We start from the raw sequence: 18,083 nt of genomic DNA, 5'->3' as shown, positions 1-18,083 counted from the left end.
GAGTTAAATAGCAAAGGACCAAAAATTGTGATCCCAGCTAAGTTTAAATCCCAACACCATTGATTGATTTGAAACAGGAATTATCAGAAATTGGATTAGTAGAAAGAGCTTGATGTTCAAAAGACTGAGCTCAAGATTGGGCCATGGTTTTTTCCCAGAATCTTAGGACAGTCATTATTTTTGGTACTTTAGATTTACCATCTATGGATGAGGATATTACCTAAATGAAATAATAAACCCAACTATTTTATAAATTATTCAATGGAAACAAATGGTATAAAATCAAAGTTGGTTCTTAATAAAACTTGATCATTATAACTTAAATGTGTATATAAATAGTTACTGAACAATAAATGCCGAATTCAAGATAGCTTTTCAGTCACTTATAATGCTTGGCCAATTTTTAAGGAGAAAAAAAAACAGCATCAAGAGCATGTTGTTATTAATGCATAAGCACTATAAAAGGGGGCGTATGTTCAAGCAAAATCTACCATTTTGCCAGTAGAAAGAGTAAAATCTTTCCACTAATATCTTTACTGCTATGTTAAAAGGTTTACCTCAGGAAGTGTCAGCTGGGCTGACAAATTATTGAAAATATGAAGCAGTACATGTTTATTTCCATTAATACAAACTTAATATTATTCTAATGCTGCTTGCATTATTTGAATAACATAAACAATTGTCGGCCAGTGCGATTCTGAAGGACAATTATTTATTTTCCCCCAAAGTTTGATCTATTCGTTCTATTTATTTATCCATGAATAGCTTGATCACTACCAAAATGCTTTGCATTTCAGTTTTGCAACAGCAATCTTTATTTTAGAATGTTACCCTGACACTCAGATATATTGTTAAGGCAGAACACTTTGAGCATACTGGGAATTGTATAATACATACAAAATTGCTTGTATTTCATCTTTTATCCACGTAACTTTCAGAACTTGTTTTTTCTGCCAAGTTTTGAGCATTTTCAAGTTGTGAAATTTCATAGGAATTGCTGGCAAATAATACTAACTGACATTTAAAATTTTCCTTCATATTATCTACCATTCTAAGCACTTTGCATGTCATAAATTTACATATCACAAGTCAGAGTTTATATCATTAGCTCCTTGCTTCACCCACCTCCCCTGTTACAGAGGGTGAAACTGAGGTTCAGAAAGTTTAAATAACTTGATCAAATTGATTTGGCAATTTAAGTGGCAGAACTTGCAGTCAAGATCCATGATCTTTATTATATCTGATGTTGCCCTGTTACAATTATCAATAATATTTTTTGACAAATGATTTTCATTGATTTGGCATAAACAATTAACAATTATTTCAGTGAAGAGAAGCCTGACAGTAATATACAAATATGTTCACAAAACTAAACTCTTCTTAGAAGTGATATAATTAGTGAATATTTGCTCATTTGTCAATGTGGACATGGAAGAATGCCACAATATATAAGAAGAACATGAAAATCGAACCCCAAAGACTTAGGTCTGATCTCAACTCTAAAAGGAATCACATTACAGGAACCATAGTTCAGATCCTCAGTGTTCGGATCTGTAAAATGGAGATTATGGTGAGATTATGGAGATTATTTAGCTCCTCTACAATTTGGCTTTTAGGGTCAAATCAGTTGAGGTAATGTGAAAGGGCGTCATAAAATGAAAGAACCGTATAACTGGATATAAGAAAGGAAAAGGCATATCAGCATTACTAGTACGATTTTAATCGAATCTTTTAAGGAGATATATGACATAAAAATCATTTAGAAAAAATAATTGGCAGAAAAAAATAAGCCAGTTTACTGCTTTTTCCATAGTCTATCTGGAATAAAAAATAAGGGATGCTTACATAGATTTTCTAAATAATCTGGAAAAGTTGATGTATATCCGAAGTTTTATCATGATTTAATCTGTAGTATTTTTTTAAAAGTGTACATTTTAGTTTCAACAAGGTGTCCAAGGAACCAGGCCCTATGTGTAAACAGTATTTGAAGAAGGCTGTCTCTGCCTCTAATTATACTTTCATTTATTCAATAAGCATTTACTTAAGACTTACCCATGTACCCAACCCCACTGATACTTCATAGAAGGCAAAGGAAAGGAAGATATCAGTATCCCTCTTCAGATAGCCTCCTCATGTTGAAGAGACAAATCACAATACTACAAAACAAGGATCAATACGTGATAATACAAGTCACAAGGCATAAATGAATGTGGATGAGAGACAACGCAAAGGGCTCCTGCGTGGTATTACTCAGGTAGACATTTGGAGGAAGTCTATTGGGAGTCATTCAAAGGAAGAAATAACTGAGTTTGACAAAGAGAAGAGAATAAAAGGAATTCTACATTCTTAGTGGAGATCTGCGAGAATCTACAAAGACCAACCAGATTTGCAGGGCCTTGAGGTCACATGCTCACTGCTGCGGTGCTTTGAAGCACAAGCTCTAAACAGAAGAGAAAGAATATTTAAAAGGAAAAAAAAAAATAAAGAAAAAGTCACCATGTACAAGATTGACCAGCATAGGGAAACCCCGTCAAAAGCAAGAACAGGAAATAAGTCAAGCATCATGGGAGCTGTAAACTAAAAATGAAAGTTCACATCTAAGAACCAGGAAACAAACCAAAAAAAAAGAAATGATGCTACAGATTGTGAATTGGACACATAAAATTGCCAAGGAGAGAAATAGACTGAGACAAACAGAGAAAACAACAGTTGGAAAGGAAAATTAGTAAGTGTGGTCTGTAGCAGCAGCAATCCGTTGGATCATCAAGGAAAAATGTCCTGTGGATAGCTAGACAAGCGAGCGGCTTTGTTTTCACCGTTGTCTACCTGTCACTTTGTACAGTGATGAAATTAATGAACCTGACTCTTCCCTTTCATGACTGGAAAGACTCGAATGTCCTGCCCTTCTTCGCTCATGCATGGCAACCACACAGTTCTCCTGTCAGTACAGTTAAATCCCTCCAAGTTACAGGGAATTCTAAAAACGCATCGTTTGCTCCTAGAATAACAAACAGGAAATACGGGGGAGAAAAATCCTTCCAAAAAGCAGGTAATGAAACCAAATGGCCTTTTTGTTTGTCTGTTTCTTCTAACTGTTATAAAAGAGCATAGGGAAGCAGGGAATATATCTGCCCATTTACCTGACATTCTTTTATCATAATTGGATTTCATCCTAATAACATTAAATTGCTTAGTAAAGAAACAAGTAGACTCTCAACTATTGAATTATTCCAAAGTTAACAACGGGTGCCATATTCAATTCTTGGAAAAGTCTCTTTTTTTCTTGGCCATCTTTGCCAAAGACAGACAACAGATTAAAGACCTAGTTGACCAAATTCGAAGCATCACAATAAAACCAAATACTAATGGGATCAGAATCCAAGAGATGCTTAATTTGAAGCCTTAGCAAACAAAAGTCAAGAAGAAAGTTAGCTTCCGCTATGGGAAGAAAAACCTGAGACATAATTTTTTCTTAGTTTTGAACTTAGAAATCAAAACTCAAGAGAGACATGCTACAAATGTTACAGGATAAATGGATTTCCCTTTAACCACAAAACTGTGTTGTCCACAGTATGATTGAAAACGGTTACAAATCTCCAAGAGCTTCAGCACTGATTAGCAAGTGAATTGCCTTCATCTCTGCCAACTTACCTGGCATCCCTCTATGTTTACCAACACACTTGTCCCTGGAGGCTGCAGAGAGCAAGCCCCTGAGCCAACTCTGGAGCCTTATCTAAATCCTCTGAAAGTTGTGAGGGGGGCTTATCTCTGCCTGAAGACCCAATGTCATTTTCCATGTCAAATTTCAGACATTCCAATATTGTGAAGCTATGGATGACTTGGCCTTATCGTTGAAAGCAGACAATTATTATAGGCATTTTATAAAATTAATTATTTGGTTAATACCTGTGCAGATAAAATGGCCTTCAGTCAACTAATTTTTGTTACCAAGACTGATCCTTACATTCAGCCAGAAACATCAATAACCTTAATAAGTTATTCAGCAGGGACTGTGAATTGCTTCAACAGAGCAGCACATACTGAAATCAGATCAACGGATAGAGGTCCTGGTAAAAATTTATCAATGTATAGGTTGTGATTTTGTGCATATCAAAGCAATGTATCTTACTGAAGTCTTTTTATGTGTTAACTTTATTAAATTTTAAAGTTTTTAAAAATAATTCTAAACTAGTGCTCCTCGGACAAGTAGAATAAGATTGCTGTGACTATATAGAATTAGAATCTAACAAAAGGCCCCATTTAATTTGGCATTTAACATTCTATCTGGCATTGTTCACAATTGCTTCATGTCTGTTAATCAAATCTGCCCAACTAGACTGGAAGCTGATTAAGTAAATTATTTCAAACTTCACTATTCGTCCAATGTGTTGAGCATTACTGTGTTAAATAGACATTCAAATGGATGAATGGATGAGTGAGCCTCTCTCCTACATTATTTTTTACACAATCCATCCACCTTAAAAAGCCACCAGTAGCTGACTCAAGTCAATGACTTGGATCATTTTTACAGCATATTTATACAGACACCTCTTCCAGTTTGCTTTCTGTCAGGGGCTCATATTGAAAAACTGAACAGATCTACATTAGAGGAAATGTGAAATGTGTTCTTAAGAAGGTAATTCTGAAGGGTATTTAGGGAAGGCCACGTGTGTTTACCTCAAAGAAATGTCTTTCCATTTACTATGATAAAAAAAATCTAATGTAGATTTTCATAAGTCCGTGTCTTATTGAGAGCTTTGTTTAGCAAGGTAGTCACTGGGTGATAAGTTAGATTAAAAGGAGTCTAAAACCCAAAGGAAAGGAAGGAGAAAGGAAAAAAGGGAAGGAGGGAGACAGACAGATAGGAGGGGAGGGAGTCAGGAAGGGAAGGAGGGAAGAAAAGAACTGGAGTCCCCAAAACACTATTTTCACTGTGTAAAGCAAGGATTCAAAGCTCACCTCAAGACTCACCTCCTCCATGAAGCCTTCCTTGAACTCTAGGACCTTTTATCTTGCTCTTCTCTAACCTGCTACCTACCGAGCCCACCTACTCCACTGAATTCTGTGTTTAACTCTGTATTGCCTCCTGTCTCCTGTAGTTTATTCCTGGGAGTTAGTCTTCATAAGCTCCTAGATAAAGGGGCCCATCTTCTCTGGGCTCTGTTTCCCCACCACCCCCAGCACAGTATAAGCACACAGCAGACTGCCAAGAAGAAATAAGTGAAAGGTTAAATGACCAAATAAAGAATACATTTTCCCTAACTCACTAATCTTGAATTTTACTCTGATGCTCTAAGAAAGGAGTTTTTACTTCAGAGTCCAGTGGTCTTCTAGACCTAGGGAACTGTAATCTCCACAAGGGTACCACACACTCCCAATTGTGTGGAAATTTAAACAAACACACAACACACACATACACATATTTTCCCATCAAGAGCCCATAGCTTTTGTCATATTCTAAAAAGAGCATACAATTCAAAGGGGGCTTAGAACTACCATTCTAAAGAGTGAAGAAAAATAAGTTTAATACCCAGAAGCCAAGAATGCACGGTCTTTGAAGCCATTTCGGTCTATGAGAAATTCTTCATTCTGACCTTTGACTGGTTGGTTTAATCTTAAGCTATATTCTGAATTACTTCATACACTATTTCAAATCTTGCATTTAACAGTCTGTGTCCAGAGGTGCTTAATGAGTGTATTAATCCACATATTTGCAGAACTTTTTTTTCCATTTGTATTCTGTAATTTAGAAAAAGCTTTAAAATGCAAGGTTTGTTTTTTATTTTTTGCGAATTTTTGAAAAATGATTATCCTTGTCTTTTTTTTTAATAATTCTTTATAAACAGTCTAAAAGCAAAGCTTTGACATACAGATTATTTTTCCTACTGGTTAAGAGCAAAATTATTATTTTTCTATTGTATTCTGCATCTTGCATCAACGTATAATGATCTAGAAAGATGGATTGTATGGGGTAAAACTAGAAGTTGGCAAAAATCTTCAGTAAATGTAAGAATTAAGTTTTTATATAAATTATTCATAAAATGAATTACACACACCTTACTGCAGTGGTGAGGCACTCATATGACAAACAGAGATACATCAAAGGTAGAAAATGCTTGAAGATATTGCTGAATTTTTGCAGTGGCCATGGCAATGGTATTACCTGTGTATCTTGAGGCTCTTGGCTCAAATAACAAGAATTGATATAAAAGTACAAGCTTACATTTCTCAGAGAGGAAAATATGACTCATCTTGTGAAAGAGTTACGAATTTAAGGTTGTTTCTTAATATGATAGATGGGAATGAAATGGAAAGATAATGCAGAGCTGCTCCAGAAAGTGAAATCAAGGCAGAAAGACAAAAAACAGTAAGTTTTGTCCTCGATTAAACCTTGAACCCAATGAGTAAATCCACCAAAGTTTGCCAGCCTAGGAGACTGCAGTAGCTAACTGGGAATGAGGAAGGAGAAGATCAGAGCCGAGGACATGGGATTGAGTAGCTGACCCACAGAAGACACACATGGGAGGGTGGTGGGCCTCAGAGACTGTCCACTTCTCTCCTACTTGAGCTCAAGAATGTGGGGACGTGGGCTTCTTTCAAGCCATTCACTGAGCACCATTAAGCAGATAGTACTGAGTCAGGTATTTCAGAGAGGGGAAGAAAAACAGTCTCTTTGGAGGTGAGAGCTCAGAATTAGAAGAGCTTGAGCAGGCCTCCCCTCAGCCATAGGGCACTTTGTGTAAATTAGAAAAAGCTCTTCTCACCAACTCATCATTCTGTAGGTCTGAGGCACAACGCATGTCTGATGAGTAGATTTCAGATCTGGGAGCATAAGGTTGACACACATGACTGCTATCAGTAATGCTAAAATTTTCCCTTTTATAAATGTACTCTCTGAAATACCCTTGTTCTTGGTGAGACTTTTATCTTTGATTTCACCATATATTAAGGAAAAGGATATTTCTTGCTCTATTAAAGAAAAGGATATTTAGAGTGTCTACTTTTTTTTTTTATGTATATCTCAGGGCCCCTTCAGTAAATAATTTAAGAAATTTATTTACTGCCAAACTCCCTGTGGGGGGGTGAGGCAGGAAATGAGGCTTTTCAGTTTGAGAGTTACATTTTTATTGTAGAAAGAATATTTACTAGTTGAGTTCATCAATAAATGTACCCCTGGAGTTCTAAATTTGTCCACAGGGGCGCATTAATCCATGTAGTTTCCACCTGAAAATGTACTATATTATGTTCTGAGTACTGAGCTTGGCAAATACGAAAATTTACTTTTTTAAAAAAGTAAATTAGACCTGGATTTAACACCTGGGAAGTCAATAGAAAGCTTCATGATTGCAGAAACCATGCTTAGCACTGTATCCCAGACCTGAGAAAAATGCCTGACACACAGTAGATGCTCCATAAATATGTGTTTGATTAAATAATTACTTTTTTAAACTGCTGACTTCCCGTGAAAGAACAGCCTCTCTTGATAAGGGAAAACAGTTGTTTGGGGTTTTTCCAACAGAAGGCCAGCTAATGAAAATTTATTTCTAACTGGTTCCAAATTATTTTTATTGTGTTCGCATTAAATATCCGTGCTTCATGTCATGAAAAATCTACAAAGAGCTGAGTTTTAAATCAACAAGAAGTGAATTTCATGTGTAGGAAGGAGTTTATTAAATACCTTTTATACATTTTTACAGGTTTGTCTTTTTTTACATCATACGTCTTTTTTATGCCAGTCTAACAAACCACCCAATGTATTATACCACATAGTCCCCATTTCCCACTGGGTGGGAGGGGGAAATTTATATGCAATATTTTTATTTAAAAATCTGTCAACACTCAGTGAGACTTGTGTTGAGCCTTGAAAAATAAGTATTATTTAAATGACTAAAGAGGAAGAAGAAAAGCCATTTCAGAAAAGAAGGAATCTGCTTTAGAAAAACATGGGGGTAGAACTGAGCAAAGTACAATGAGTTGCCCTGTCTGACGGGACTACAGGTGGTATAGGAGAACAGTGAGAAAGAAAGGCGGATAGGTGGAGTGGGCCAAACACAGAGGACTGTGAAAGCTATGCCCAAAATGACTGAAAAGTATGTATGAGAAAAGTTGTGTTCATAAACAACAAGGTCCTGCTGTGTAGCACAGGGAACTACATTCAATACCTTGTGATAAACCATAATGGAAAAGAATATGAAAAAGAATGATATATATGTATAACTGAATCACTTTGCTGTACAGCAGAAATTCACACAACATTATAATTCAACTATACTTCAATAAAATTTTCTAAAAAATGAAAGTTTTGTTCAATGACAATGGATGGGTAAAATGGAGAGAAGAGATAACTGATGGGAAGGGAGATCAGATGGGAGGTAATGTCAGGCCCAAACCTTCCAAGTCAAGTAGATGTAAAAAAAAAAAAAAAAAAAAAAACGTATAAAATGTATCAAAGAAGAAATGACAAGACTTGCCAATCAGTTGGATCTGGGAATTGGAATTTCCACGTGTTTCCAGTGTCTAAGAGGCAGGAAATTATAAAAGCGCTGACAGAAGCCACATAGCTGGTTTGAGAACTGGTTTGAGAAGATGATGAAAGATTCATAGGGAACATTTCCTAGACAGTTGGGAACACAGTTCTAGAGAACAGAAGAAGGAACAGTAACTGACCTACAGTTTAAGGCATGGGAAAGGATGTGCTCATTAACGAGGGAACGTGAAGATGAGCACAGAGCTGAACGCCTTGAATAACAACTCCATCTAACGCTTGGGATTGGGAAAGGAAAGAGAAGAAAATGTCCGAGCCATAGAAGGAGGTGCTGGTAAGGGTAGTAGAAACAAAAGCAGAAGAAATTTTCAAGAAGGAATACATGATCAAGATTTTTTCATACCATTGACAATGTAGTTTGGGTTTAGCCAGAAGAAAATCATTGGTTATCTCTGAGAGAGTCTTGAGTGCACTGTTAGTATCATGAAAATGGTTGCAGAAGGCATAGATAAAAACGGTGAATAAGAAGAAAAGATCACCACATATACAGAAATAGCCCCCATTAATATTCCAATTGCATAGTCATCTATATGCAGCATGTGTTATAAATCTCTTGAGGTCTGCTTTATCTCTACTGAGTTTCTTATTGCTGCTATAGTTACTTACTACAAAATCACTGGCTTAAAACTACACAGATTTATTATTTGGAGGTCAGAAGTCCAAAATGTGTTTAACTGAGCTAAAATCAGATTGTCAGCAGGGCTGATTCCTTCTTTCTTCCCAACTTTAGTGATAGGTAATTAACAAATAACGTTGTATAAGTTTAAGTTGTACAACATGATGATTTGATATATGTATATACTATGAAATGATTACAACAATAAGGTCATTTAACCTACACATCACCTCACATAATTACCATTTTGTGTGTATGTGGTAAGAACATTTAAGATCTCTCTAAGCAAATTTTAAGTATACAATACAGTATTGTTAACTACAGTTACCATGCTGTACATCAGACACCCAGAACTTATTCATCTCATAATTGAACATTTGTACCCTTTGACCAACATCTCCCCATTTCCCCTACCCACCCCCAGCCCCAGGTAACCACCGTTCTACTCTTTGTTTCTATGAGTTCCAACTTTTTAGGTTCCACATTTAAGTGACATCACAGAGTATTTGTCTATATGACTTATGTCTCTAACTTCTCAATTACCCTGATGTCCTCAAGGGTCATCCATATTGTCTCAAATGACAGAAGAAATCTTTTTTATGGATGAATAATATTCTATTTTCTTTATTCATTTCTTTATCCATTTATCCATTGATGGACACTTAGGTTACTTGTATATCTTGACTTGTGAATAAAGCCACAGTGAACATGGTGGTGCAGATATCTCTTCAAGAGAGTGATTTTTTGTTTCCTTCAATAAATACCCAGAATGGGATTGCTGGACCACATGGTAGTTCTACTTTTAATTTTTTTGAGAAACCTCCATAGTTTTTTTTTTATATAATGACTATGTGAACTAATTCTTTTGAAGCTGTAGGAGAGAATCCCTTTCCTTGCGTTTTGCAGCTTCTAAAGGTCACCTACCTTCCTTGGCTAATGGTCCCTTCCTCCATCTTCAAAATCAGCAGCACAGAATCCTCAAATCTCTCTGATTCTGAAACTCCTGCCTGCCTCTTTCACTGAGAAGGACCATGGTGAATACACTGGGTTCATCTGGATAACCTAGGATAATCTTGTCATCTCAAGATCCTTAATCACATTTGTAAAGTCCTTTCTGCTATGTAAGGTAACATAGTCACAGGTTCCAGGGATCAGAATGTGGACATTTTTGAGGAGTCATTATTCTGTGTACCACAAAATCTAAGTTAAAACATCAGAAGCAGAATTGACTTTGACTTAATTCTTATGCATCGGTTTACCTTCAGGTTAAATGATATGTGAGATTAATTCATTAACTAGAAGATGAAAATAACATTTTTAATGGAGAGCTTTTACATTGGTCTATTGTTTTCTGCTGAAAGGTCCTTAAGTTAAATGCTAAAATTCATGTTATAAAATTCCATTTAATGATAGTTGGGTAGCAATAACAATAAGCTGATAGCTTTCTGCCAGTAGCAATATTTTGATGAGCCTATTTTTGATTGAAACTATATTTTATATTTAAGTAAAATAAAGAAATAAAGAAATCACTCTTGGCAGCATCTTTTGCTGTTATTTATTTTCTCCATTTTTTTTCAAAAGTAAAATGTCCTATTAAATAGGCTTCACAGCCCCACAAGGATTTTTCCTTTGTATACATGTATAATATGCATATTTTTAACCTAATAATGTAAAAATATATTTCAGTTTCTCCCACTATTCAATCTATAGTTTTTCCTTTATAAAATTGAAGGGATAATGAACAAAACTTCTGTGAAGATTACATGAGATAATGTATGTAAAGCCGCAGCACAGCTGCTGGCCCATAATAAGTAGGTCTTCAATAAATTTTTAGCATAATCCAAAATATATTTCACGAGATTTGCTCACCAATACTGAAACTTATTTCTATAAATGCTACAAAGTAATAATACTGTAGATGGTGTTTCTGACTAAACTTACAAAATTCTCAAAATTTAGTTGCTCTATGAAATAGAATAAGATTGTTAACACGAAAATTCAATTTAAATAACTGCATTTAATTTAAAATGGTGGTTTATAATTAACTATTCAGTCCAGTTTTCATATGGGTACACAAAATGATAGCATTAAGGCTTTTTTTAAATTCTATCTAAAGGTACCAGTAAGTTGTGAGGAAATTTTTGCTAATTTCATATATTCAATATAGCATATTCAAAGTTAAAATTAAGCTCTTCAGAAGATCAGCTGAAAGCAAATCTAGAAGACAGCAGCACTATAAGAAATAGAAGTCAAAAATAAAATTTTTTTCAGTGGTTATAATTCACCTTCAAGTTGCACTATTTCAAATTTCTTCCTGTAATCCTATGTTCCTATCTCTTTACCTCCTTTAAATAATGTTCCTGTGCTTTCACTGTCTATTTTCTTTTTGTGAAGTTGTCAAATGATCTCTGTCTTGCCCTGTGTAATTTAAGAGACTTTTATGTAGCTCTCTGAGAGACTATCACGCAAGTCCGACTAGGAGAATAGGAGAATAATTTACGAGGTTCAAAATGAAGGGTCATTATTCTACTGTCTCACCCACAGTGAATACACAGGCTCTCTCCTTCACGCATGGCAGGGTTTTAACTAGATCAAAAGAGGTAGAAGCTTTTAAATGAAGTATTGTGAATGCTATCATTGGTTACATAAGCTCCCTTTACATTTTTTTAAAAATATGATTGCTTAATGAGATTAGAGACCTATAAGAAAGCATGTCTTTGGGTATGGGCTTATCTGTAACTTTCACACAAATCTTTCTTTGGCTGCAAACACAATTTCAGCAGTTATGGTTTTATATGTCCTTAGGGTAACATCTAGTCATCTTTCATAAGCTAGAATAATATGCATAGTAAGTCTTCTTCACTATGAAGCTAAATGCAAAAGGAGCCAAGAGAGCGGATTTTCTCAGTTTTGAAGTTAATTTTTAGGTGTTTTTACGTCATCAAAGTACTCCTACTTGTGTTCAGCAATCATTGATCTAATGATGTTTATGTAGCTAGAAGAAAATAGCACTTTTTCTTACCATTTCAGTAACCAATGTCTTTTTTGATTACAACAGGCAAATCTAATTACTGCTTCCTGTGATTAATCTCAATAGTTGAATGACTTTCTGGCAAACTGAAATCCTCCATGTTTCCATGAGACCTGATTTTTTATAAGCACACGTATAGGGGATGCCAAATGAGAAAATGGAGTTACTTTTAGTAGCTGGACAACGTGTAATAGAAAAAAATGCTTGAGTGTCTTTATTTGTGCATGCTTTATTAAACAGACCCTGTAAATCTGAAGTCTACACTCTTATCTAAAAATTTTCTCTTCCTCCTCTCAATTTCTTAGCATATCCATCAAACTCCTCTCAGTGTATTCACCTCTTTTTATATATTTATTGATGTGCATTTTTTATGCCCCCATAGGTACTCTGAGCTGTGTCACCCACAGTACTTAGCCCTATGCCTTGAATATTAAAAAAAAAAAAAGCTAATATTAATTGAATTTTTGCTGTGTGCTAGATGCCATTCTAAGATTTTTAGTCTATTAACTCAACCTTGAAAAGAGATGAAATGGGTACCACTGTTATCTTCATTTTATAGAGAGGGAAACAGCAATTCAACACAGGTAATCTGGCCAGTTACAAAGCCTGTAAGTGGCCAAGCCTGAATCTAAGCCTGGGTTTATAACCACTGCCCTACCTCCAGAGACCCTGCATGGGTAAATCTCCCCATGATCGACTTTCAGAGCACCAAGTCCTTCTTCCTAATCTTCACTACTTTTAGGACTTTACATTTGTCTTTCTGTTTTTTTGATTAATATCTACCCCTTCCACTGTGCCCAGAACATATTAATAGAACCTATAGTATTTGATAGGTGAGTAAGAGCAGCTAATATTAAGTTTTTGCCATGTGCCAGGTGCTGCATCTTATTTTAATCTTCAGAAAGCCTATCAGGTACCTACCAATTTACCTCCACTTTAGAGATGAGGATACTGAGACAGAGAGAGGTTAGGCGACTTGCCCAAGGTCACACAGCTAGTAAAATGGTGGAGCCAGGGCTTGAACTCAAAGGCCAAACTCCAGAGGTAAGCTCTGAAGAAATGAAGGAGTGGATCATTGAAAATCTAGCTTGGAGGGGCAGGGAAAGCTGTAGGGAGGAGATGACATTTGACATGCCTGGAAGGGCGAGGGGGAAAAGAGAGAAACACTCTAGGCTGGGGAAACAACATGGATAAAGCAATGCAGAACAGTGTGCCTGGAGCTCAGTAAATACGAATGAATGAGTGAATAGCTTTCTTTACAGCCCATGAATTTAAAGGTTTTGCAGATGTAAATGCTTTACTACTAACAGTCTCTGCATTTTTTTTCTTTCAGTGCCACCGTGGGCCTTAATTGCCATAGCCATAGTCGTGGTCCTTTTAGTCCTGACCTGCTGCTTTTGTATCTGTAAGAAATGCTTGTTCAAAAAGAAAAACAAAAAGAAGGGAAAGGAAAAGGGAGGGAAGAATGCCATTAACATGAAAGATGTGAAAGACTTAGGGAAGACCATGAAAGATCAGGTAATGTATTCATTCCATGTTTCTTCTTATTTTATCAAAAATTTAAGAATAGACAGTTTATTAGTTTATGCCAGATAAATATAGAAATAAACAATATCTGAACACTTGTCATAGTTGTAGAAATGCTTTGCAATCCTTTCAGTCATTACTCAACATCCCAAAGTACAATGGAAACATGTGGTTAGGGTTTTCCAGTCTCCTAAGCACATAAACCAGGAAAGGGCATCCATGACCATCAAGGCCAAATTGGTAGGCCCAGCGTATTGGAATGATATCTGAATATTTGTATTACATCTGTTTAGCCTGTCTTAATTGTGTCTAGAGTTAGAGAAACAGAATAAAGAGTATCTGTTCTTCCTCTTGGGTGGGACATCTTTTTCTCATCATCACTGTTCATAATCACTATTAAATACTGAGTTTTATAGCTATTTATCACACTTGATGAGCTACCATCCCTATACAACGTCCAGCTCAATTATGAGTGCTCAGGAATAATCAGTTATACAAGGGAAGGGAGAGAAGTATGAGCTGGTTCTAAAGAATGGGGTAGAATTTTAAGGCAAAACTCTTCACTTAGGGACAATTAGAACCAGAATGCAGGTTATAAAATCCATCTGGCTGAGTTATCTTCCCAAGCCCAAGGAAGCAATTTGAGTGTCCTTTACACTGTTAATCTATCTTTCCTAAACGAACTAGGTGATTTGGTTCAGAATAAAGTCTACTATTAAATAGGTATAATAATTAAATGTCTCTTCATTTCTCTACTGGAATCATATTCATATTGGATATTTCTAAGAAACAACTTATTTCAATATAAAAAGTAAATGTAGGGACTTCCCTGGTGGCGCGGTGGTTAAGAATCTGCCTGCCAATGCAGGAGACACGGGTTCGATCCCTGGTCCGGGAAGATCCCACATGCCGCAGAGCAACTAAGCCCGTGCGCCACAACTACTGAGACTGCATTCTAGAGCCCACGAGCCACAACTACTGAGCCCGTGTGCCACAACTACTGAAGCCTGTGTGCCTAGAGCCCATGCTCCGCAACAAGAGAAGCCACCGCAATGAGAAGCCTGAACACTGCAACAAAGAGTAGCCCGCTATCTACAACTAGAGAAAGCTAAACTAGAGAAACCCAACGCAGCCAATAAATAAGTAAATTTATATTAAAAAAAAGTAAATGTGAAGATTTTTCAGAGAAATAACATTTTCAATTATCAATGCTTCCCTTCAAATAATTCAAAATTTCTATTTATTCCCTAATAGCAACATATATAGGCAGTTTTATAAATTCTTCTTATACTATTACTATTAATTGAACTCTTAAATATGTGAATCTCCTTAAGAACAATTTAGTTAAGGAAGGTATTTTTAGTACATTTGTGTAGTTATCCACACACTCAGGACACTAATCCCTCTCCCCAGCCTCAGTTTTAAACACTTTTGTCAAAGACACTGTAATGTCTCTTGACAACAATTTCACATAGGCTCATTTTTCACTTGAATTTTGCTTGGTTTCAGAGCTATAGAATGAATGCTATGCCTGCACTCACTCTCAGAGAGCTTCATCCTGAGCTCAGAGTATCAAGGGTTATGTCTTTCTCAAAGTTTCTAATCACAGCCACAGAAGCCCAGGTGCCAGTGTTCAACCACAGATGTCTAACAAGGATTTTTCTTTTCAGTTAATTTGTTACATAAAAACTGAAGCTTTAAATCACGTCTTGTTTTATTTCAGCATTTTCCATAACCAGCAGGACATGATACAGATTTCTTTAGACAACATATTTGGGAGATTAATAATAGTAGTAATAATCTTCTAGATGGACATGGATGGACTGAATAATTTGTATGTGAATTTCAGCTATGTCTATGAAACATTGGAAATATAATACTATCATTTTCATAACTACATTAAAATTCAAATGTGGTTTTCATGTATTCTAGAATTAACAGTTAAAAACACTAAATAATGTTAAATGATTACTACAGCATTTCTTCCTAGCACAAGAAATCTGTATTTTTCTTTGTGGAATTTGTTCTGTATGATGTAAGGCTAATTTATAGAATAGTAGCGGTGTTTATTACCCCTGTTATGACATGGATAAATGACCAAGATCTCAAAAATAGTAAATACAGAAATCAGTAAGTTTTACCATTTCACTCTATATAAGAACTAACAGAAATTCAAATTTCAATATTCATGACTATACGTCTCTATGATAAGATTTTATAACCAAGGAAGAATTTTTAAATATTCTGCAACAACAAAATGGTAATGATAGATAATATTTGTATACAGCAAAGGATACATATTTAAGAGTTTTGTAATGGCTTAAAACTTAAAAGCACTAAAAATACGGAGGGGCAATATCAACTTGCAAAGTCAGAGGTCTGAAAAGGTCATTTCTCCACGGTTTTTACTAATGTGTGTGGATATTTAAATTTTTATTTCTTCCTTCTGTGTCCTCCTTATCTGTGTTATGTCTCATGACTGTTCTGGACTGTCCCTTGCGGTAGGTTTCCTCTGCTATTAGACACCCCTAGTCAACGCTCAACTACATTTAGTGGCCTGGCAGCCGGGGCTCCACAGCTGAGGGTGTACCATTCTGACACACATCAAGAGGCTGAACTAAATTGATTTTTTTTTTAAGATAAAGGGTTCTCATTTTAAGATTACTGATTAAATAGAACAGTATTAGAAAGCTCAAGTTTTAATTGATGGGCACAGAAAGAAAATTTCGTGTCATATGCTCCCTTTTTAGCATGCCTTATCGATTCCCAACCTGAACAATTTAACATAGAATGAACAAATGGACCTTCTGATGGTTTATCCAAGTACAACTAAACACCTTTTGAATGTTGAATCAAGCCAGAAACATGTGCACTAAATTTTTGAAATTTAAAACAAGGTCTTTTTCCCAACACAGCTTTTTCCACTACAATTTATCAAACTCTCAGAACTGCTGGGCTTACATGCGTTTTCCTCTGCATTTTGTTCCTTGGTGCGTGCGGTGGGGAGACTACTGCTCTTGAGATATTATAACAGCTGCTGATTTAATAGGTCTGAATTTAATGTAATGGTACAGAAAATGTCTTGCTTAAGCTCGGCCTTTGGGACAAGAATAGACTTAATCACTTCACCGATAAAACTGGCACTGAGAAATTATCAAAAATTTAGCCCTATTCCATGCAGAATAATTGCAGAAATGGTCATGCACCTTTCATTAGGGCAAAAACCACTTAGAGAGAAGGCGATTTAATAGCTCAGCTCTTTCAAATGACACTGAGCTGAAACATGATATGTAAATTGTCAGTTCTGAAAGAGATTTTGAAAAAGTATTTTAATCCATGAAAATTTTTATTTTTATGATGGAGTGGTGTGAAGATTTTTCAGACAAAAATGTGCATTAAATAGTTTGCTATTAAAAAAAAAATTAAAATGTTACAGGAGGCAAATTACCTACATTGCCATTTTCTCAACACATCTTTTCAGACAGTATTAAAGACTGATGCACAGCTGAGGTTTTGAAAGGGCAATGTGGGTTCACTGCCTCAAGTCCTCCACTTAAATTCAGTAGTCTTTTCCTGTCACTTTACTATCATTTTTCTATTAGCGACACCCCAAGTTAAAAGATTAATATTAATTTTTAAATAATTAAGTTGTTTTCCTGCCTGTGGCTATCAGTAAAGCAACATTTTACTATTCAAGGAAACATCCAAGTATAAACTTCCTAATTAAATGGTGTATGGCTAACCAGATTTGAAAAGGTTTCTGCACAGATGTAATAATGGCAATTTTCAATTTTCCAAAGTCATTGTAGGCTCCTGAAATTTTTCAGGAAGAACAAAATGGGAGGCATCTCCAACTACAGCTCAACTCTCTGTTTATCATCTTCCCACCCTAATGAGTTCTAGTCAGATGATGCCAAGTCTGTTTTTTAGGATCAAATTAGAGTTAGATGGCTAGAGCCAAATTGCAGTCTTGTCAGTTCAGAGACTGAGGGTGTCATTTTGAGGCACCACTGCGGGTCTCTGTATGAATGGATAAGTGAACAGAAGAGATTTCTCTGAGCAGAGGGGAAAAACCATGTAATCTGGGAGTTGTGGGAGGTTGGATGGTAGAGCTATAGTCTAATGACTCTGAAGCCTTTCTGAAGCCTGATTATACTTCTGTGCATTTGAGTTCTAGAAGATTTCTCAGGGTTAATTTGATCACTGACAGGAGTGAAAATTCTTTTGCTTTGTCAAAGATACAAAGCCTACCACTCATATGTCTTATCTTCAGTTTTGTGAGATTCTATAGTAACACACACACACACAAACAAAGGCAATGAAAATGCCATAACCAAAACCTAGGAGAGAATATTTGTGGTATA

At 35.8% G+C, this 18,083-nt stretch overlaps 1 protein-coding gene and 1 long non-coding RNA gene across 10 annotated transcripts in view; one reads left to right on the top strand and one right to left on the bottom strand.

Annotated features, from left to right (window-relative positions):
• The window catches only part of SYT1 (synaptotagmin 1), a 1,216,262-nt gene that overhangs the window by 1,050,931 nt on the left and 147,248 nt on the right, over positions 1-18,083 (top strand). For all 9 annotated transcript variants that reach the window (XM_061204233.1, XM_061204230.1, XM_061204232.1 and 6 more), the window contains one exon: positions 13,526-13,710. In XM_061204233.1, coding sequence (XP_061060216.1) covers positions 13,526-13,710 — 185 coding nt within the window. The remainder of the gene's footprint in view (positions 1-13,525; positions 13,711-18,083) is intronic.
• The window catches only part of LOC133100321 (uncharacterized), a 268,666-nt gene that overhangs the window by 145,993 nt on the left and 104,590 nt on the right, over positions 1-18,083 (bottom strand). The window lies entirely within an intron of this gene.

Source organism: Eubalaena glacialis, chromosome 11 (genome assembly GCF_028564815.1).
Source record: "Eubalaena glacialis isolate mEubGla1 chromosome 11, mEubGla1.1.hap2.+ XY, whole genome shotgun sequence".
NCBI lineage: Eukaryota > Metazoa > Chordata > Mammalia > Artiodactyla > Balaenidae > Eubalaena > Eubalaena glacialis.
Note: the sequence above shows the minus strand (reverse complement) of the source record. Positions and strands in the feature narration are given on the sequence as shown.